The sequence below is a fragment of the Octopus bimaculoides genome, chromosome 8 (assembly GCF_046866305.1).
Source record: "Octopus bimaculoides isolate indiv1 chromosome 8, ASM4686630v1, whole genome shotgun sequence".
Lineage (NCBI taxonomy): Eukaryota > Metazoa > Mollusca > Cephalopoda > Octopoda > Octopodidae > Octopus > Octopus bimaculoides.
This window is the reverse complement of record NC_142935.1, coordinates 45,863,457-45,887,959: the sequence shown is the minus strand read 5'-3', so window position 1 is coordinate 45,887,959 and position 24,503 is coordinate 45,863,457. Positions and strand designations below refer to the sequence as shown.

General features: G+C 32.3%; 1 protein-coding gene across 20 annotated transcripts in view; it reads left to right on the top strand.

Annotated features, from left to right (window-relative positions):
- The window catches only part of LOC106868262 (dedicator of cytokinesis protein 7), a 175,959-nt gene that overhangs the window by 108,727 nt on the left and 42,729 nt on the right, over positions 1–24,503 (top strand). For 7 of the 20 annotated variants that reach the window (XR_016242868.1, XR_016242867.1, XM_089356432.1 and 4 more), the window contains one exon: positions 24,286–24,433. Coding sequence is in view for 16 of the 20 variants with exons in the window: in XM_089356432.1 (XP_089212558.1) it covers positions 24,286–24,433 (148 nt within the window). In the remaining 4 variants the exon portion in view is untranslated. Of the gene's footprint in view, positions 1–8,483; positions 8,727–17,613; positions 17,686–24,285; positions 24,434–24,503 lie in introns of all 20 variants that reach the window. The other 13 variants (XR_016242865.1, XM_052970082.2, XM_089356425.1 and 10 more) reach the window with 3 other exon arrangements.

The following is a 24,503-nucleotide window of genomic DNA, read 5'->3' as shown; positions in this document are numbered from 1 at the left end:
ATTTTTTTTTTGTTTTTTTTTTACTGATAACATTAAACCTTTTTTTCTATTTTAGTTTTTGTTATATATATATATAATTCATTTCTCGTTTGTTTTCTTTTATTATTATTATTGTGACTATAATTAACTATTATTCATTAATGGTGAACTTCCAGGGAAAGATGGAGAAAATAGGCCTTGCAGTGTTTAGTTTACATTTTAAGTTCAAATCCTGTCAAGGTTAATTTATTTCCATCTTTCCCTTTGTTAATAAAAGAAATACTAATCAAAATATTAATGTTGATTAAATCACCTGTACCCCTCCCTCAAAATTTGTGGCCTTGCTGTGTAAGAAACCATTGTAATTATCATCGTAATCATCATCATCATCATCATCATCGTTGTCTCCGTTTTTATAAACTATTTTTTACTAAATAATTTGGGGTGTGGGTGGGTGGATGGGTGTTATGTGTATTTTGTGACTTTATAGTTTGTGTCTTTCTTGTTTCTTAATGTTGTTGCTGTCCATGTATTAATGTCATTAAGTTACTGTAATGTTTTTGTCACTTCCACCCCACCCCACTCCTAAATAAAGACCTCCTTCGGTCATGAATGACCATAGGATTGCACCTAGAAAGTTTCCCCTCCGAGGTACAAGTCCGGGCAAGGTTGTTTATGGAAGACCAGCATACCAACCTCCCCTCTCCACACCACCAATGGGAAAGGCAAAGGCCAATACAGCTTGGCATCAGCGACATCGTACCTCATTTCTTCAGATGAATGAACTAGAGCAACGTAAAGTAAAGTGTCTTTCTCAGGAACACAATACACAACCCGGTCTGGGAATTGAACTCACTACCTCATGATTGTGAGCCTGTTGCTCTAACAACTGAGCCATGTGCCTTCACCCAAAACACGTAATATTTTGTTATATAAAGGTGGTGAGCTGCCAGAATCATTACCATGCCAGGCAAAATGCTTAACAGCATTTGGTCTGTCTTTACATACTGAGTTCAAATTCCACCAAGGTCAACTTTACCTTTCATCCTTTTGTGGGGGTGGGGGGTCAATAAAATAAGTACCAGTTGACTACTGGGATCAGTGTAATTGATTCCTGCCTGAAGTTGCTGGCCTTGTGCCAAAATTTTAAGCCATTAATTATTTAGCTACATACATTTCACTTTTTTTTTTGTTACAATATTTCTGTTGAAATACCACAGCGTTTGTTGTTTCAATTAATTTTGAAACTAACAGAGTTTATATGAAAATGACTTTGTCGTTATTAAGCTGGAGTTTGAACATAAAGTAATATGAAATTCTGATGGAAGTTTTTAAGATCATTTTAAAACTAGGAATTTGAATCGTAGAACCAGGAGCAGTTTCAAGTGGGTCAGTATCAAAAGGACTCAAAAATGCAAATCATGTTAAAGTTTACTTTATTTTTCATCCTTTTGTTTTGTAATCAATAAAATAAATTATCACCCAAGAACTACATTGATTTTATTCACAAATCTCTCCTCTAAATTGATGGCTTAGCACCTATCTTAGAAATTATTATTAGCAGTACAGATTATTATTATTATTATTATTATTGTTATTATTATTATTATTATTATTATTATTATTATTATTATTATTATTATTATTATTATTATTATTATTATTATTAAGGTGGCAAGCTGGCAGGACCATTAGCATGATGGACCAAATGCTTAGTGGCATTTCTTGTCTCCGTGTTCAGAGTTCAAATCCCACTGAGGTTAACTTTGCCTTTCATCCTTTCGGGGTTGATAAATTGAGTACCAGTTAGGTACTGGGGTTGACGTGATAGACTACCCCACTCCCTTCAAATTCCAGGCCTTGTACCTAGAGTAGAGAAGATTATTATGATTATAAACAATGACTTAATGACTGCAATACAAACAAGACTAGCAACTCTGCTGTGGTGATTCTGTGTAGTTTATTGTTGATAGATTTTGTATTGTCTTTGTGTATAGACTGATGATGTTTGTGATTAATCAGATTTGTATTTTCATGGGTGACATCAGGCCGGGTGGTTATTCTGTCAGTCTTCAAGCATGACTCTTAACACCCTGTTTCAACTTGAGGCATTTGCTGTACATCTGCACACCAAGTGAATCTTGTTGTGGTATTTCGAAATCCTCTCAAATACTTCCTGGTTTTATCAAAAGGTTTCATACTTACACATTAAGGCTAATCAAGTTAGAGTGGTGGGAGATTTCTAAAGATAGTTCCTCCTGAAGCATAACACAAAACATGTACACTTCATCTCCTTCTCTCATTTTGTGCGCACACACACACACACACACACACACACACACACACACGCAAACATATCTCATATATATAATTATATGGGAAATTTCTTTCTGGTTACGTACATTCATTCAGAATTATGTGGTCATTTTCCTTTAACCTATTTGCTACACTATGTATACATAGTTAAATGTAATGTTTCTATCAGTGTCAACTCCTGTTTCAAAATGCACTCCTTTGCTAAGGGCTAAGGAGAATATTCTAAAACCAGTATACATGATGCAATGCTGGTGATGCTTTACAAACACAAGATAAACATATTTCAGTGTAAGAATCTAAAAAAGGAAGATACTTCCTCGAATACAGTATAACTATTAATACATTCACATTACAACTATGTCAGTTTGAATTCAATTGATATTCTATGGCATTTTGGGTGATTGTCGTCTACCATAGCTTCTGATTGATCAATGACTTGAGTGAAATTTTGGAGACAGAAACTATGTGGAAGTCTTTGTGTGTGTGTGTGTGTCTTTATATGGCTTGGTAGAATTGATAGCATACCAAACAAAATGCCCTGCAGTTTATATTTACATCTCTTTATGTGCTTAATTATAATCTCATTGCAGTTAAATTGTTGGAGGGCAATTAAATCAATTACATTCTCTTCCTTCAAAACTGTGGCCATGGGTCAATATTTAGAAACAAGAGAAAAATCATGTAGTTTTTAGTATAAAATAGTGATACATGACTTTTTTCAGAAGGAGATTCCCAAAATTCATGAGAAAAAAACTTTAAGGATTGCCAAATTCTTGAAATAAATTTTATTTTTAATTGCATTATGCAATACAGTAGGATATAAAACTATGTGAACCACCAAAACTTTGCTATGGACAGTTGGTGGTTGACTTGGATCATGTTGTAGGTCGCTGATATAAAACATACTTGCAAGATTATTTCTTTTTATAACTTCACACACACACATACTCATTCATTCTCTTTCTAATTATTTCTCTATTATGCCGAAAGTTTATTCTTGAGCAATTACAAACACAGAGATATCATGTATATTATTATATAAAAATGCCTACTGGAATAAACAAAACCAATATTTCCAATATTGTATTATATAGCTAGTCTTCGACATAACAAAAAGCACTTTTTCTATTTTCTGTTCCCTTCTCCTGTGTTTGTAATATAACAAATATGAAACAATATCATATACAACCAATCAATTGATAAAGGTTTCAAGAAAAAAAAATGGCTGCAACACTGAAGTCATTATTTGTTTTGAAATTTATTATTGGGCATGGATTAACCTTTTAGCTTTGTTTGCATGTAAAAAGCATGATACAACATACACACTTATGTATATATATATTGAAGCATATTTTATTGAAAACTTGATGCTATCGACCTGCTATTATTATAATTACTATTTTCTAACATGGATGGTTGGAAAAATTATATTTTTCTTCTTCTTCTTACTATTATTATTATTATTATTATTATTATTATTATTATTATTAATATTATTATTATTATTATTAAGGCAGTTAGCACGCTGGGCAAAATGCTTAGTGGCATTTCGTCTGTCTTTATGTTCTGAGTTCAAATTCTGCCAAAGTCAACCTCGCTTTTCGTCCTTTCGGGGTTGATAAATTAAGTATTAGTTGCATACTGGATCAATCTAATTGACTGGCCCCCTCCCTGCAAAAATTCAGGCCTTATGCATGTAGTAGAAAGGATTATTATTATTATTATTATTATTATTATTATTATTATTATTATTATTATCATCATTTGACCCACTCACTTCCAACAAATCCACAAAAAAATATTCAATACCTTATGGAGTAATAATGATAAATTAATTTATAACATATCAGTATTTGATAAAATAAAATCATGTTTTCAATTATGTATGTATGTATAATTTTTCTTACCTGTTTGTGGAGTATTGTTTCTGGCAGTGTCATGTGTGTGTCCTCTAGTGTGCAAAAGGGCAGACAGACTATCACATACTTATTTGATGGTGTCTGGTCAGGTATGTATGTCTCCAGATGCTACTTGATATACAATTAGTATTCTATAATAATACTTTTTTTTAGTTGGAAATGAAAAACATCAGTAGACAAACTTTATATTTTGTTCACTGCTAAAATGTCATAAAGTACAATGTTACATTTATATATCCAGTTAAAAATCCTATATCATATTTATTCAGTAATATAGCTATTTGTTTTTCATTTGTAATATATCGGAGTCATATACATCCCTGCTGTATATCAGTTGGGCATTGGATATGTATATTTAGTGTTAAATCCAGGGGGAAAACAAACCAAGAAAATGCAGCTCTAAATTTTTTGTCCCTCTATTTTTTTTTTTTCCCCCTAATTCAGATCTTGCTGATATTTGTAATGGTCTTGACATTGTCTATGATACAAGCACCAGTTATGTACTGGGCTTGATTCAATTGACTTCGCCCCTACCTTTTTAAGGTTTTGTGTCACTGTCAAGAATCTTTATGAGTTGTTTAACCTGTTAGACATGGCACCAAATTTCCATGAAATCATAATTCTATAGTCTTAATGAAGACATTGGATCATGTAGCCTTAGACACATTTTAGTTGGGGGGAAAAAAAAACTAAATGTTCACAGCTGAAATGCCATTTACCATAGGTCTGCTCAATTGAATCTAACCAAAAGGCTAAAATAACAGTGGATATTTCAACACTGTCAACATGTTGGTCCACTACAGTGTTATCTGACCACTTGCTCATTTACATGCACGTGAATTTATCACTGTCCCCAATAAAATAGACCAGCAAAAATTTGAAGGGTCACAAAAAAAATGTTTTGCAATATTTAGTTTTGTTCAGAGCAGTGAACTGGCAGAATCTTTACCACGCACTGGGGTTGATGTAATCGACTTAATCCCTTTGTCTGTCCTTGTTTGTTCCCTCTATGTTTAACCCCTTGTGAGCAATAAAGAAATAAGAATCTTTACCATACCAGGCAAAATGTTTGGTAGCATTTCATCCATATATGTTCATTCTGAGTTCATATTGCATCAAGGTCAACTTTGCCTTTCATCCTTTTGGGGTCAATAAAATAAGAAATCACTTGAGCACTAGGGTTGATGTAATCAACTTATCCCTGCCCCCAAAATTGCTGGCCTTGTGCCAGAATTTGAAACCAGTATTTAATTTTGTTCCTTCATCTCCCCCAGAATAGAACTCTACCTTCCAATCCCGGAGTTGAGGAATTAAATACCAGTCATATACTGAGGTTAATTTAATTATACCTCTCTGTTGAGCTCCATGCCAGTGTAAGGTCCCAGTAACTCCCACTCACCAACAAAATTATTTTTTAGAAGGTTTCTGTTTCCTTTTAAAGCTACATCCTTTTTATTTCATAGTGCTCAATAGAGTACATCAAATAATTCTATAGGGATTTATTTTTCCCCTTTTTTTTTACTCTATTTGTTGGTTATATTTTAGTGAGGGGCATCAGGTTGTGTTGTCTTCTGACTATTTCATGTTTTCCTGCACTATAAAACAGTATAGTTTTACATCCACTTTTTCCCCATACTGGCATGATTTCAACATGTCCTTTGTCTATCTTCAACCCATCCATCCTCTGTGTCTTTTTGGGTTTTTTGTTTTTTTTTTGCTGCACTTGTGGTCAAATGATTTGGTTGAAGCATTTTAAATGTTTATTCATTTATATATGCATACATGTGTATGTGTTGCAGGTTGACTGAACGGAATATTTTCTCCTGATTGTCTCCTTTCATTTGTGTCTTTCCCTGTACTCCTTACTTTCTTTACATACATACATATATATATATATATATATATATATATATATATATATATATATATATGCATATATGTACATATACATACATATGTATATATATATATAACATATTTATATATAAAATATATATTTGTGTGTATATATATATATATATATATATATACACACACATATATATAATTGATGTGTATGTGTGTAACTTCTTGCCTTTGCATGATCTTGAGTTTCTTTTATTATTATTCTTTTTTTATTTTCTGCTTAGTACATTAATGCTGCAGTCCAATTTCTTTCTTTCACCTCTCACCCAGTGTTGCTGCCTCGCTGTGGAACCTGGTAATATAAGAGTGTGGCTACTGGACTTCAAAAACAAAAACAAAAAAAAACAATAACATATTCCAAAACATCTTTTGTCCTACTTTTCGCTAAATGTCTATGGCATGCTGTAACATGTAACAAAATGAAGCCACATTTCTTTTTAAGACATAAATATGCATATTTCTTTTATATTTATATGTACATACACACACAGACACACAAAACTGACTCAGTCTAAACAAGCTGACATTTGCTCTGCATCTTCCTGCAAGCTGTTTCCTGAAGCAACAACACCAAGAAGTCATCATCATCATCATCATCATAATAATAATAATAGAAAGAATTAATATTATCTATGGTAGAAAGGATTATAATCATCATCATCATCATCATTATTATTATTATTATGAGCAGTGGGTTGGCAGAATCATAAGAGTGTTGGACAAAATGTGTTGCAGCATTTGTTCTGGTTCTTTATGTTCTGAGTTCAAACCGCGCCAAAATTTACTTCACTTTCATCCTTCCAATCAGGAAATGGAGTTGATTCAATCAGCTCCAACTTTCTGATCTCGTGCCTGTTTATGAATTTATTTATTTTACTATTTCTATAATTGTCGACCTCGTTACCATGAATTACCATCGTCATTATTATTAAGAATAGAGGAGTAGCAGAATCACAAGTGCCTTAGAGAATTTAACTATATTCTTTTATATACTAACCAAAACTAAGGTATACATAATTTATTATGCTCTTATATTCTCTCTCAAAACTGTTGATCATGTATCTGGAAATCATCAATGAAAATGAAACAAAATACAATTAAGTTTGTTTATATAACAAACATGTCCACATAAAAAGATTTTTAGACAATTTTTAATTAGATTTAAAGCAGCAGTCCCTAACCTTTTTTTTTTTTTTTTTTGCCCAATGGACTGGTTTCATGCAAGAAAGTTTTTCACAGATCAGGGGATCATGTGCATAATTACTACATATATATATAATCACCATCATCATCATTGTTTAATGTCTGCCTTCCATGCTGGCATGGGTTGGATAGTTTGACAAGAGCTGTTCAGGCAGAACTGCTTTGGTATGGTTTTTATGGCTGGATGCCCTTCTTTGACTGCTTTGGTATGGTTTTTATGGCTAGATGCCCCTCCTAAACCAACCACCTTGCAGTGTACTGTATGATATATCCATTACAGCTGATGTTACCAATCATTTTTGTACTAGGGGTTCAGCAGAGTGTTAGGTAGCATTCTGATTATGCAACCCTGCACTCTTCAGAGATAGCCATTATGGAATGAAATATAGCAACTTATATTACGTTTGCAATACATATATAATGTGAAAAACAAAAATAAAAACACCCTGCAGACTGTAGTAATCAATAAAAAGGAAATAATATTTTAGAATATATATTCCTTCTGTCTGGCCTGGTATCAAATGATCCTTGGTCTGGTAGTTGTGGACCCCTAGTTTAACTCTTCAGCATTTTGATTTAGTATGTCAAATGTGATGCATATTTATTTCCATTGATTTGAATTCATCATGTGTTATCTTGTAGCTTCAAGATTTTGATGATGTGGCTGTTTTATTTTTAGAATGATCTAGCTGGTTTGACCATAAAACAGGTAGAATATTTGGGTCGGATACAGCCTGTTTAAATGCTTGAGGGTTTAAGGATTAGAAATTAATCTGAAAATTATCTTGTTGAAAGAGTCAAGTTAAAATTGACTTTATGGTCAATTCCAACTTGACATTTTCACCAGATTTTTTGCTTTGTATTTTTTTTTTTGCGGGGAGGGGGTCTGTTTTCTCTCTGTTGTCATGGGTTTGTTCTTTCATTGAAATGTGTGATCATTCAACTTTATGTAATATATATGACGTGTAAAGTGTTGTTGCTTCCAAAATCTTGCAGTTGATGCACTGCAATGTTGCTAGTGTTCACATGGCTGTCTGTTTTCTGCTGTAAAACAAGACAACTGAGTCAGTGGCTGCAGCCAGGTAGATGCAGCTCTTATCGTTACCCCAGTCTCTCTTCTATTTTTTTTTTCTTCTTCATCTCCTCCCTGTTGTATTCTAGGCAAAATGGGTTCTGATGAACTGTGATATGTTGTCTCAGTTTTCCGGTTCCGAGGAAACCCTGGAAGACTGGCAGGATAGCCCAACACCACGGGGCTCCACTTACAAAGGCAATGGCATGATCAAATCCCAATCATTTCATGAGCAAATCTGGGAAGGCATTCAGAGAAAGTCTCAAGATCTGTTTCGGGGTACGGGGACATTCCTGGGGCGTGGTGTCGGCAAAGAAGAGTCATATGGGCAGGTACTATGAACTGCTTTGTGTGTATTTGTATTTGTTCCAAACTTGTGTCTTATGATGTACTGACCACCTTTAGTATCAGCCACCACCACCACCACTACCACCACTACAGCCGTAACCTAAGTAACCTCTAAAATGGTAGTTCCCTGCTGGTGTACATTGTATTACTTTTTTTTTTTTTAATATTTTGCTGGTTGGTTGGATGGTTGTCTGATTTATATTCTAACTTTGCTAAATTATTATTTTTATCATTATGAAGGATTAGCAAAATTAGTAGAGTGTTGAACAAAATGCATTGTAGTATTTAGTTGCAACCCTTTACATTTTGAGTTTATTCTTGCCAAGGTCAACTTAGCCTTTCATCCTTCTGGGGTTGATAAAATAAGTACCAGTCTAGTACTGGGGTTAACATTATTGATTATACCCTTCATTCCACCAAAGTTATGGCTTTGGGCCTAAGTTAAAAATTATTATATTGTTTTCTTTACAGACATCTATCTTATTAGTACTGCTGCTTATTAATCATGTGATTTCTGCTTCTTCCTCTTCCTCCTTTTTCCTTACCACCCTACAACGATTAGGGACAAATTGTAACACTACTCTATAGCATCCATTATTGTACAAATGATGTATTGGAGAAGTAGGAAGCGCCTGGAATAGTCAGTTTTGGAGCTTCAGATCCCACTAAACGTTATTGAATTGCATTACCTGTTAGCCATCATTTCGTGATCCCATGGTCCCTCAACTTGTTTTCTTTATCTCAAGTTACACCCTGTTGTCTTACAAAAGAAAGGACACATTCAGCAGTTTTGGCTTGGATGCTTTTGATCACACATCTGCTGCTTTAAAATTTACCTGTGGCTTAACAACAACATCAGCTCTATGTTTTCCATATACATATCTATGTTAGTCATACTTATGGGACAATTCAATGAGAATGTTCCATCTTTTATTGTTATCATTTAGTCCAAAAATCAACCCTGATCAAGCAGACCTGATCAAGATTTCTATCCACAACCATGCTAACGTTTTTGTAAACCTAAAACTGTATTATTCAATGTGACCTTCCATTTTTTATGACTTTAGCATGTTATTTGTGGTGGGGTTGGCTATAATTGCCTGCAGGCTGGGTGATGAAACTGAGGATTTCTGCTTTAATTCCAAAAGTTGAATAATACCAGCAGAATTGTACAATTGTACAGGGCTTGCCATTTAGTTCTGTTATAGTATTTCTTGATCAGTTGTTCTCTGGTCATTTGAGACACTTGGCACTTTGCAGTAACATTGTGTTATATTTATATTTTATTCTAGCATTAAAAATAACCTCTGTTTTTACTCTGTAGAGAGGCCTAGCTACAGCCAAAAGAAATATGGCAGGGTAATTAACAGATATTATTGTCAGAAATGTGTTGTAGAAAAATCTGTGAAACCTAGTGCTCAGTGATGCAACAGTGTTAATGTTAACAATCAAATCGCTTCTCCGGCTTCTACTTTCATTGGTTACTTGTGATGGATGTTTAGCTCTTTCAGACTGCTAAATTCTTCAATTGCTTTGTCACAATCATCTTGTTGTTTATTGAAGAAATAATGTTGAAAAGATATTCTGAGGAAGCAAAATGAGACAGCTTTGTTACATGAGGATCAAGACTCTTGCCTGGTTAACATCACATGTATTTCAATGATATCTGGTGATGGGAGTCTGAACCCAAACCTGGGCCTCAACTTACCAGAAGTTTTCCACTTCTCTAAAACGCTAGCACAACACCCAATAAATTTCTTTCCAACCCATTCTATAATTCTAATCAATTCCACCTCACTACAATGCTAATACAACTCTCTCTCTCTCTCTCTCTCTCTCTCTCTCTCTCTCTCTCTCTCTCTCTCTCTCTCTCTCTCTCTCTCTCTCTCTCTCTCTCTCTCTCTCTCTCTCTCTCTTAATGCAATTAGAAGGTTAAATATTAATGATGTTAATAAGAACAAGGGTACTGGACTGCTTAAGAATATTCAGTGGCCTTGATATTTTAAGTATAACAACTTGTTTATATATATTTAAAATGGCAAGAGAAAAAGAAAATGACTGTCCATTTCAGTTAACATACTTTGTTCCATAAAATCCTCAGAATTTTGAGATCTATTTGCACAAAACCATGCTACCCTCAATGGGCCGTCATTTTCTCTCTTTCTAAACCTCTTAAACATTTCTAAGGACGTTTTATATCAGAAATATCAGGGCCATTAATTATTTTCAAGGCAACATTCTAATCTTCATCTTTTCTCTTATATTGATATTTAATCTTCAAACTGTATTAATGTGGCTTTCCAACATACCACTCATATATATATATATATATATATATATATATATATGCTCACACACATACACACATGTGTGATTACTTAATATAAAGCTGAGTATTCAAATGATTAAATTTAATTAGTTTTGTTTTTATTCATTTAAATGATATTTTAATCTCAACCATTTTAAAATTTGCCTAATGCAATTATTGACAGTATTAATAATGCCACAAAAATGAATGTCACTCAATTTAAAAACATTTAAAGTAGATGATTTTTTTTCATCAAAACAGGGTGTGTGAATTGAAAATCAAGTCGTATAAAATCTTGTGGCAGAATCATATTTATGAGACATTGAATCTACAGGTTTGATGTTCACATTATACCTGAAATTTCTTGTTTCTTTTTTTTTCATGATATAATCATACAATTCATTCATGTCAGTGTGCATGCCAATTAATTACCATAATTTTTCTATCAGATTTCACCTTTTAGCATTCAGCTTACCAAATTATGGAATACCAGATTACTCTGTCAAATCAAGTGCAATGCTTATTTATTCACCTTGTTTTGAATTAATCATGCATAACTCAAGATTTCAGTGATGTGGTTGTTTATTTTTAGAAGGATATTGTAGGGTAGATGCGGAAAACCAGATCTGCTTGGTTTGGACATCAAAAAGGTAGAATTTTGGGACCAGATATGGTTGGTTTAATGTTAAAGGGTTAAAATGTAAGACTTGTGTAGCCAACTGCTGCTCTTGGATTTTCTTACTTTTGAAAAACTCTTTGATTATTCTAGTAGTATATACATCAACTCATTGTCATGAAAATCAATGACTGATCCAAATGACTTTTGATATGTTGAAGTGTTGTCCTCACCCAGATTTCCAGATTGGCTATACTTTTATTGATGCTGTTGGTCTCATGAATCGTATCACCTGACATTGCTACCACAATGTTTAGTTTTCAAATTCATGTACTTGGGATGAATTTCTTCTCTTGTATGATGCTGAATAGCTATCCAACCCAAACAAATTAAACTTCAACACAAAATATTTTACAAGTCTGTCAGGAACCATTTCTAATACTTCTGAGTTAGTTCAATTTACATACAGTGGTTTTTCAAGAAAAATAGATATTGTTTCATAGACAACACATTCACAAGCCTAAACTGCTTTAATTGTTTTTTTTTTTGTACTTGATATCTGAACATTGTTCAAAATGATGACAGTCATTTTTCCTGTCCATCATCAACAATCAGTAAATGCATTAGTGCATTCATTCAGTATCCTATTACTGTTGCCCTGATGTCAAGTATATATGAGTAGCAATGGCTCAAAAAGTACATTTCAGCTTATACAGATAAACAATTGTTGATCGTGTCTCTGATGATCAGCTTTTTCATTTGTCTATCACAAGGGGTCTTATGAAAACAGAAATAGTTATTATTAATTATTTGATTTATTTAGATTATAATATAATATACTAGAATTCAAGTGATTTCTTTCTAATAGGTTCCGGTTCTCTAAATTATTGATGTTTATCTTTGTGGCTTAATAACACTGTCAATAATTGCATTATGCTAATTAGACATTTGTATTTAAACATACATTGTCTAAAAGAATTTTAAAAAAATATGTTTATTATATATTTTGAGCCATAAATGAAATTAATAAACAGATGATTATCAGTTTGATCAGTATACTCATGACTTTAAACTAAGTGACACAACTACACATAACATATATATTTATACACGCGCACGCACACACACACACACACACATACACACACACACACACACACGTGTATAAAGTAGATTTGAGATATCAATTTGGGATATTTTGTCTTGGAACAGATGTCTCTTACTACTAGTATTTTTACTCAAATAATGCCTTTTGTTCACATTTAAGTTGTGCATGCATTTATTATGTAGCAAAATATTAGTTCTAAGATTTCAAATAAAAGGGTTATTTATAAAGTTTAAAAATCTACTCAAGCATTAAAAAGAATATCTATTTACATGGATTGCATATGAATGGATATTTTGTTATAAATTCTCATTACAGGATTTTCTTTACTTATAAATATGAATATTTAACGAAGAAAACCAAACTATAACTTATTGCAAATATATATTATATTAATATATGTGTATTTGTTTTATATTTTATTAACTTTAAGAATTAATTTATTACAGCACTGATAATTTATGTTTATTTTACAAATTGATGTGTTGTAATTATTATTCTAAGCTCATTATTTCTTTTTTTTATGGGATTGTAATTTGACTAATTAGTAACAAAATTATATTGGTCAATGAAAAATTGCTTGGTCACTAAGGATTGGCATAAATGTCATGACATTTTCAGTGAAGTCCGATAATCTTACAAGGGAATTGAAGTTAAGTTGCTGACTAACAACAATATCAACAACTGTATTCTAATGTAGCTCTAATTCTGAGCTTTTATTTATTTTTTTTTAAAAACTTTTTTCTTTGTAATCTTCAAATTATGCTTTGAATTTTTATCTTCACTTCTTAAGATCTGAATTTCTTTAATTTCTTCTGATTTGAATTTCTTTAGTTTTTGAGATCCAAACAACTCAAAAACTGAAATTCACTTGATTAGTTTTTGCGATTTGGGATCAAGAGTTCTAATGCTCTCAATGGCACTGACAGTTTAAGGGAAACTTCTATCAATTATAATGAATTTTTAAAATAATTTACAGATGTACTAATTCTTCGTCCTTGACTACATACCATCTTCCTTAATTTTCCTTTCCTGCTGTCATTTGCTTACCATATTAGTGGTTTATTCTAACCTATATTAGTGGTTTCAACTAATCTTATTTGATGTGCTATTCTGTTTCCTCTTTATTCATTTGTTAATATCTTTTAAAAAAATACAAAAAAAAAGATGTATATTTATGGATTAAAAACCAAAGAAAAATATCCTGTTATAAATGTTTGCTTTGGAGGTTTCTATTTACCAAAGGTCTTTTGTGGTTTATTGAATATATTGATTAATGAGGTAAACTGCATTTGAAATTAATCTGCTGTCTGCTCTGGCCAGTGTGCATTTTGCAGAGAACCAGCTCATTACTTGACTTACATACCATAGCTGATACTAGGTACTAGAGCAAAATAAATAGTAGTCCAGTGGCTACATGTCACCATTCCTAGTAAAAAAGTTGGGTGTCCATATCTAAGTTTAGGCCTGAAGCTCAATGTAAAAAAAAATATTGCAACTCATTTATTTGCTTGTAGAGTAAACTAATAACTGAAATACTAACTCATAAAGTACCAAGCCATCTGGTACTAGACATGTCTAGTATCAGTTGGAGACCCATCAAGTCAATATCAAATCTTGGTATCAGACAAAAGTAAAGGAGAATAGATTGGAGAATAGTCTCTACCTCTCAGTTAAATTGTTAGCATATCAAATATAAAAAAAAAATCCTCTGCTCCTCCAGTATGGAAATATTGAAATTGACCAACCTGTTTATTAATATTAAATTGGCGGACTGGCAGAATTGTCAGTGTATCAGTCGGAATGCTTTGCGGCATTTCTTCCAGTTCTTTATGTTCAGCTCTCACCAAAGTCAGCTTTGCCTTTCATCCTTTTCCGGTTGATGAATTAGAATACCAGTCAAGTATTGAGGTCGAAGTAACTAATATGCTTCCCCACCCTGAAAAATTGCTGGCCTCATACCAAAATTAGAATATTAAATTAATCACTGGTGACTGGAAACCTCCAATGTAAGAAGTGTGTGTAATACACAAACACACACACACACACACACACACAAGTTATGTCTACATTTTTCTTACCTACTAAAAATTACAAATTTTTCGAATTTTAATCACTATTTTTGTTAAAATATATAGGTGCATTGAGTTTTTAATTGTATTTTTAAAAATATTACATAGTTATAATTTATTTAATGCTTTATTTTTTTTATTGTTATAATTTTAGTTTATGTTTTTTTTTTATATTAATCTTAAAATATTTAATTGTTATACTTAAAAAAATATTAAATTTTAAAAACAATGATAATCTTGTATAATTTTGTTCAGAATCTAAAAATATTCATTTTGTTTATTTTGTGTTTAAGTGTAACTTAATTATTTATGTATGTAGTATTGTTTTAATTTTGTTCTTTTGTTTTAAAAAAAATTTAATGTGGTCATTTGGTTATGCAAATAATTTCTCTCTCCATTACGTTTATGCAAATAACTTATCTTTGTTTAATGTTTTTATGTAAAATCATTTAGTCCTACATTGTCTGCTTCAGTTTATCATCATTTACGTAAAAGTTATAGTTGTTTTTTTTATTTATTTTTGTTTTTTTTTTACCTTTGCAACACTGGAATGCATTATTCAAAGACATTTTTTAAAATCTAAATATCTTAAATATCTAAGAAATCTTTTAGCAAAATCTAATACTTTTCCGGGATATTGTTATTGTCAGTAATATCACATTCTCTTAATGATACTGATATAAATTAGTTAATTGATAAAATTTTTTAATGGCTATTTTCTCTATACTATTCCCCCATCCTAATTCCCACAAAATACATAATATCTATGAAAATATTAACAACACAAATATACAAACATTTTGGAATGGAAACTATCCCAAACAATAAAGTTGATGTAAAGTAGAAGTTAAGATAATAAAATTATAATAATTAATGCAGTTATAATTTCACATCTTAGTATTACTTCAGCAAATGTGTTGAGTTCCTGGAAAGGGTACATCATTTTGATTACTGACAACAGATTGCACTCCCATTCTATGGTTAAGTTGTTAGCATTAAAGACATTGTGCTGTAACATGCTTGATCTAACAACATACTAATACTTGAAATTTCAAAAGCCATTTCATCCATAGAATAAGTAAAGATGATCATTAAAATAACAATGGATTTGTTTTTGAATTGCTGTTTTTTTTTTGTTTTTTTTTCCTACGTATTTGTTGTATGGTGGGCTGTACCATATAAACTTTCAAAAGAAATTTAGAAATCAAAGATAAAGAAGAGGCCACTTATATTCCATGTGCAGTGTTTGATATTGATAAGGCACAGACATTTAAAAGTGGATCGAAAGCAAACTCTGCCTTTCAGTGATGCTTTACATTATCCACTGTCCTATCCCAATTTCTAGATAGAAATGTTTGGCTAATTTTCACTTGCTGAAACATGCTCAAACTTTTCATTTAGAATTTCCTTTAAGTCTCCTTTCTGATGTATGACAGATGACAGTTTAACATTATCTTACTTCAAATACACTAGTGTGTACACTCAATAGTACAAAATTAGTGTGGGAATAAGATCTATGTATGTATGTATTTATGTTTGTTGGTGTGTTGAGTTGGATTCTTTTATGTTAAAATAAATAGCTTAGCCTTCAATAAACAGATATTGATAAAAATAATTACCTGACTGAAATATGTATTGAGGTCAACCTAACTATTTGAAGGTATGATCACATTTCAGTGACTGAAACCTGTAAGTTAATAAAGGTATTTGTATTAAATACTTTATCTAAAAAAGTATTTCAAATTAATTGGTTAGTTTGAGTTTTTACAATATATTTATATGTCCAATATAAACGATAAAGACTAATGAAGCAGAGCACCAAACTAGATGCATGACAGCTAATTTTGTTAACTTGCATTCTGATTTTAAATCATATCGGGAACTGATTCTGCATTAATTCACTTATGACCTTTAAATACTAGTTATATTCTGGAGTTGACTCAACTATGCTCTACATCTAAAAAAAGATCATATAAAATCTTGTCATTATTTTCACATCAAAATTTGGGCATTTGATATACATTTAGAAGTATTTTAAATTTTCCTCTTTTGCAAACAAAACCAATTTTCGTTTGTCTTTTCCTGTAGTTATTCCATTTTGATATAAAACCTTAACTGAACCACATTCTTCATATAGAAATTTCTTACCTCTGTATGAAACTCATGTATTTCCTTCTAATTCAGGCCTTTCATTCCCTCCATCCCTCTCTCTTTCATAGACATTTAATTAGATCAAATTTCCTTGTTTCCTCCAATTCCTCACAAAGCAACATACCACATCCTTCATATCCTGAAATCCCAATCTTTCTCTCTCTCTCTCTCTCTCTCTCTCTCTCACACACACATTTTCATCAATACATACATACTAGCTAATTATCTACTAACAACTCTAGTTTATTAGCTATAGGCATAAACCTAATCTTTCCTCAATATTTGATTTGTCTTTATTTCTACAATAGTCAGAACAAGGTATGTAGAATTTTATTTTAAAGAATTTGTCTGCATGACAATTCACCAGTTTCATTTTACATAGTCCCAAACAAGTGACAATGTTTAAATTGGTTTTGCAGCATTGTACCCTCCTCTAGTAGATTTGCATTATGTTTATCCATGTATACTATGTCCCTTGTACACAGGATATTATGGATTATTTGGAAATTTTTTCTGAAATTATTTAAAAAATTTTTGCTTATATTTTCTTTGATTTATACCATCATTTCATCTTTTGTTTTTTTTGTTTTTTTACTCTCATGTTGGGTCTAAACTATAGATAACCCTTGACAACATCTTACCATTCCGCCCGCCAAGACCAACATCTGCGACATCTTTGAATGTGCTCTTGGTAAAGTCATCAAATTTTGTTTAGCACGCGCAGATTTTCTTTTTTTCTTTTTCCAAAAAGAATTTGTGCCTTGAGCATTGCCTGTGTTGGGTTTGTTCGCTTGGTATTTGGACTGGTTTCTCTGGTTTTTTACTTTGAAATTTTGATTTTTATTTATTTAGTTTTGGCTTTGTTTGAAAAAAAAATTTAACAGCTACAAGAAAATTTTACTAACCACTCTTAAAAATGCTACATGCTGTTTTCTACATTTTAAAGCATTTGCGAGAATTAGGTTTGATTTAGCTATTATCCCTCTATTTCCTTGTTACTTCCATTGGTCACTGTTAATTCCATAGGCTATTCAGTGGATTAGCAAAATCAGCAGAGCATCAGACAATTTACCTTGTGACTGTTATGTCTTCCGTCTATGCTCTGCATTAAAATCCTGTTGAGATCCACTCTATCTTTTATCCCTCAACTGTCAGTAAAATAAAGTACCAATCTGGTAATGAAGCTTTAATTAACTATAAGAATTAACTATTCCTATTCTCCAAATGTGTCATTCTACTTATGTTTGAATCCAATTAATTAGGTAAGGACATCAAAATATGTGTATTGTGATGATACACAGGCACCAGTGACATGTCTGCATATCAGTCTGTTATCAGCTAATTTCTTTATATTGTTGCAATAGTTGTATGATGACACCTGCTCACTGGAAATGAATATCCAGTGGTTTTGATGTCTTTCATTTCTCTTGCTTCTCGGCTTTCCTGTGAAGGTCTTCATCAGCAGATTTCAAAGATAGATATCCGGCTGACCTCAGTTATCCTGACCTGGTCTTACTGGCAAGCTGGGGTAATGATTGTTGCATCATGCTGTTAATAACACAATTTCAGTTTAGCAAATCTGCTTTTACTTAATTATAAGATTCAGAAGTATCAGATAAACATTCATTCATATAGAAATCAATAGTGTATGTTGAATAACATTGTTGCATGATGAAGTTTATGCTTTGAGCTGGTATTTTAAAGTTCATAAGATGTTGATTTATGCATTGCATTCCTGGGGGAAAGGATATTAGGATATAAATTTTGGAAATGACCCCCAGACTTTGACTCTATTCTCTCACAATTCAGATGTTAATTTTTGAGGAGTATCCAGAAGACAACAAATGATGAAGTACTAACAATGGCAAAAACTAAGCATGGACACCATCAAAGAGAAAAAACTAAAATATTTTGGACACTTAGATAAAATAATTTACAGAAATTTTTAATAGAAAGCAAAAGGAAAGGGGAAAACCAAGAAGTATGCTGACAGATAATACTGAGTTGAATAAACTTTAAATAGAAGCATAATAGGCCAAGCAACCTCTCAGAGGCCATCTTGAAAAAATTCATCTGTGTCATAGCTTGAAATACAGAGTTTAATTCTTCCTTGCAATGAACTTTGTCTACTTGCCTTGTTCTAGATACACTCCATGAAGAGTAACTATTTATCAGTTATGCTGCTATTGCCCAATGGATTCTAGGTATTATAACTATTCCTGTTATATACACCGAAATATTGTTGTGATATGTGGTGAAATCCTTTAATACCATTGATTGCTAATTAATAAACAGGTTCACATCCTTTGATTGGCATTCTTGCTGAAGCCCTTTTCTTTTATGTTTCGGGCATATTCTGGATTCGATTTTAAGGTTGTTACGTGTGGATCCTAGTTTGAAGATTGTAGAGAGTATTTGAGGGTAATTTAACTGTTAAAACAAGCAGGTTGGGTGAAACAATAGTTATTCCCTTATTAGTTCAGATTGCAGTCATAATGGTCAGTGGTATTACAAGATATATTTTCTAGATGCCCACCACCTGTTTAATTAGAATCATCTCTGTGAGTCTGTATATGTTCTCTCTCGTAGTGATCTATCTTTTGCCTGACATCTTTTTCCCTGCTGTTTATTTTAAGTTTTAATAAGTTTGGTAGCAGAGCCAGGTGTAGAAGCTGATTCTTTAGATTTTAAAGAAAATGCATTTTTGATCAATTTTAGTGTTTTTATTGAATGCTGGGAATGACCCTGTGATAATTTGCTTCATGAAACTGTGTCATGAGCATTTTAACTGTTTAAGTGTTTGATTACAAGGATCATATAACGGAACTATTGTCTCTAAGTGCTCTAAGTGAGCAACTATCAACATTGCCTCTTTGAACAGAATTGCTTTTCCATATTTAATATCTAAGAAAATAGATCCATACCTTTTTTTTATATGTAACAATGCACATGATACCCTAATGTATTCTTGTTCTCTTCATACATACTCTCACATCTGCTACAACAGTGAGAAATACATTCTGGTTTGTTGTGTGTGCTTTACTCTTAACAAAACGGTCTCTATTAACAAGAATTAATTACTCCTACCTTAACTCTTAACTGTGTGATTTCTTTTAACAAAATGCACACTTCAACTTCTTCATTTCTGCATCACATGGCTTGGAAAATTTTGCATTATGTTGTTCCATGATTTTTTTTTTTTTTATATCAAAGAAATTTAAATTATATCTCCATAGCAACTGTGTAAATAAATAATCTTTTTTGTGCATAAATATCAGGTGAGAAATTAGCATAACAAATGTTTTCTTTTGATTGCTTGAGGGCAAGGATAAAATATTGAACAACTGGGCGATAAAGCTTGTAAGTTTTTTTCTTCTACTGGTTTCAATTATTTTCCCACTTTAGCACTTCCACATGATCTTTGTGTGCTTTTAGCAAAGTTCACTCAGCTGCAAGAATTCAAACTAGAGCCTCACTCAGTTCTCTCCTTGCCTGAGTGTTGTTTCCTGAAGACAGAGACCTGCAGATGCTTTCAGGCATTAGCCACATCAGTTCTATCAATCTGTGATAACCTACAAAGGACATGATGCTACTTCTACTTCCCAAAGTCATTCATAGGTTTTTTTTTTGTTTTTGTTTTTTAAACTATCCAAGAGATCTATGAAGTACATTTTCTGTTAGCAGTACTACTTTGTGTCCCTGGCTAAGACATTTACCTGCTGGCATTACCTAGTCTGAAGTAAATACTACAGAGTAATATAGTTCATTGTTGTAAAATTGTACTAAGTATTCTTGTGGACCTAGAGAGAATAATGGGAAACCATTCCAGTATTATTTCTCACTGAATTCTCTGTGTGAATACTTGGACTTCATTCAATGTCCTTATAAACTAATTGGTATGTAACTAACCACCTTTACCATCATCTCTACATTTGTAATTAGATAGACAATCTCTTAACAGAAATACTATTGTTTTATTTACATTACTAGGAATGGAGTAATAACTGTATTTACTGATGAATTTAAATCTTACCACAGGTAAAAACCTGTGAGAGACTAATGTTGTTAACCTGCCGAATGTTATTATCTCCCAACCACAGCATCATGAAAGTTGGAATAACTTCACAAACAGTTTGATGCAGGACATTACAAACTGGTTTACTTACTTGCTACTTACAACATATGGTGACAAAGATTGTAAAAGTCAAAGGAATTGCATGGAGGATTTTACATATAGCTTCTGCAGAAGGGGCAATATCTGGCTTCTTCATGCCCTCCAAAATTGGTGAGAGCAAGAGAGTTGATGCTCAGCATAAACATCTGCTGAGTTGATTGTTGCCAAGAAAGACATGAGTGGGGAGTAAATCCTTGTAGGTTGATATTTTGTAGCAGGAGGATTGGAAGAAAGTGATTTGTGCAAAGGCTTTGGGTGGGATAAAGAGAGGAAGAGATATGTGTGTATCAGGTGTTCTTGGTATACAGGTTACCTATGCATTTTGGGCAATTATTCTCTAATGTAGCATCTGGTTGACCAATGCCTCCTCACACATGGAATTTGATAGACAGTAACTTTGTCGAAGACTGTTGTGTGTGTCTGTATATCTTTTGTTGGTATATATTGACAAAAAATGAGATCATTAGCAAGAAAAACTGATAGACTAGTGCTTTTGAACTAAGTCTGCATCAATTTACACAGACAGTTCCTTGTTATTCTTGCTAGCAGAAAAAAACGCAAATCAAGGATTGACTTGCTGAGAATCTGTAAGCAATAATATTAATGTTCATCAGTAACAACATAAAATAAATATATAAAAGAATTTGCCAACATTCAGTATGTTTTTGGCATGCATTTTCCCTCTTGTTTGGGATTATTCCAGTGTCAACCATTGGAAGCATGCTTTCAGAATTCCTAATCTTCCAACTCTAAGCTGGACACATGATTTCTCTAAGATCTTCCCAGACAAGTATATTTTTGCTTTTTCAAATAGACACATTGTTGCATTTTATAATAATGGGGCATTATTTTATCACACATTTCCTTTCTCGCCCTCTCAATTAATTTAGGGAATTATGTTTTAATTGAAAGCCAATTAATATTATTGGCCTGATTTCAAATATTCCAACTGCATCATTTACCTGATTAATGACTTTGGATAAAACATGAATGCTACAACATTTTTCCTCTTCTATAAAAGTCCCAGGTTTTCATGCCTGTATAAGAAACCACTGTTTTTATTTTTATTATTGGTTGGCAAACACAATCCCATGTTAGGAAGAATCATCTTTAGTATTTAACTACATTCTAATTCAAATCCCCACTGAAGCTAAACTATATCATTCTGCCTTTTGAGGCTAATTTAGTTCTATTTTCGGCTCTAAAATCTAAGGCCTTGACCCTAAATCCTTATTTGTAATATTGGCAGAACTGTTACAGTATCAGACAAAATGCTTTGCAGTATCTATTCTAGCTGTTAACATCCTGTGTTCAAATCTTACTGATGTTAGCTTTGCCTTTCATCTTCCCACACAAGTACTGAGATCAATTGTTCTCCTCTGCCCAAATTTTTGGCTTTGACTTTGTCAAAAATTATTAAGAGTGGTAGATTGGCATAATTATTAGAGCAGCAGACAAAATGCCTTGCAGTATTTGTCCCAGCTCCTTATGTTCATAGTTCAAATTCCTGTAAAGGCAACTTTGCTTTTGATCCTTTTTTTATGGCTGGTTAAATAAATTACCAGCCAAGTACTAGAGTTGATTAAATCAACTTACCCCAACATATACATGCAACAAATTGCTGGCCATCTGCCTAATCTAAAAAAGATTACTAACATTATGAAAACAAGATAGAGAATGGTGTAGATGGCAGGGTACTTGATTAAAAGGTTTCTTACTTTTAGTTCTATCTAGTGTTACATTTCAACCATGCTCAACTTTGCCTCCATCTTTAAGTACTAGGCATGTATTTTGATTGATTATATTGACTGCATTACCCCTGCCTCCTACAGTATATGACCCTGCACCAGTTTATGATATCATTATTATGGAAAACAATAAGGCAGTGAGCTAGCAGAATCGTTAGCATGCTGGACGAAATGCTTGGCGGCATTTTATCTGTCCATATGTTCTGAGTTCAAATTCTGCCATGGTCGACTTTGCCTTTCGTCCTTTTGGGGTCGATAAAATAAGTACCAGTGAAACACTGGGGTTGATGTAATCGACTTGTCCTTTCCCACAAAATTTCAGGCCTTGTGCCTTTAGTAGAAAGAATTATTATGGAATACAATAGTGCTCTAAACTAAATTGCCTGACTGTATTTTGATCCAGCCTTCTATTATTCTATGTTTGATCCCTTCACATATCAACTTTACCTTTCTCTAGTAGTTATTATATTGAGCGCAAACCATGTTTCCTTTATAATACCCATTCCTACCGTTACAAATCTGCACTTCCGTATGATAACTGATATTATATTATCACTTAGAATTCATACTGCTTCATCTTTATTTTATTTACCTAATGCTTTTATCTAAACTCTTCAAAGTAATCAGCATAACATGATGCATTCCAGTTTCTTAGTTCCTTTTACTCTTTTACTGGTTTCAGACAATGAGCTGTGACCATACTGGGGTACTGCATTTTTATGTTTTTGTGTTTGTTTTGTTTTACTTACATCAAACTTACTAATACTATATAGTGTGTGTGTGTGTGTGCTTGTATATATGCATATATATATATATATATATATATATATATATATACACATGATATATGCATAGCTTACAGTTAAATATTTCTTTGTTGTTTTTATGAATATGTGCTAATGGGATGAACTCACTTCTATTTTTTAGTTATCCACAAACTAAAAAGAATATTTATACTCTTACATACATATTCATATATGGAAATGTGTGTGTCTTGATGTACACACACACACATATAGATATAAACAGTCACACGCATACATAAAGATTATTTTAATTTATATTTGTGTTTCTATGAGTAATATAATTGTTATTGTTGTTAAAACCATTTTGTCATAATTTATTCATAGGTTATATATTTCTCTCAAACAATATGTATGGGTTATAGTTTAGTCAAAACTTTCTTATTTCAGTTTTTCTTGTTATTCAATATTTCAGTTTTTCTTTCATGTATAATTTCAGTGAAATCCACTTGAAAACCTTAAATGTTATAGTTTAAACAAAAAACACAATACAAAAAAAACAACCATGGATGTTTGACAGTTAATGGTTGTAATAATATTTGTCTACTGTCTTCTCTTGATGTCAGGGTAAGAAAGCAATGAGTCAGTATTCCCAGCAGACATTCCGGCGAAGTGTTGACATGAAGACACGTCTTGAAGAAGCAATTCTCGGCCATTCAAATGCCAGGACAGAAATGATGCTAAGGCGACGCCAAACAAGCTTCAGTAACTCAGGTATTTCATGGCACTAAAACAGTTTACTTTGTTGGTTTTGTTTAGCATAAGGTTAAGCAGTGTTTTCTCC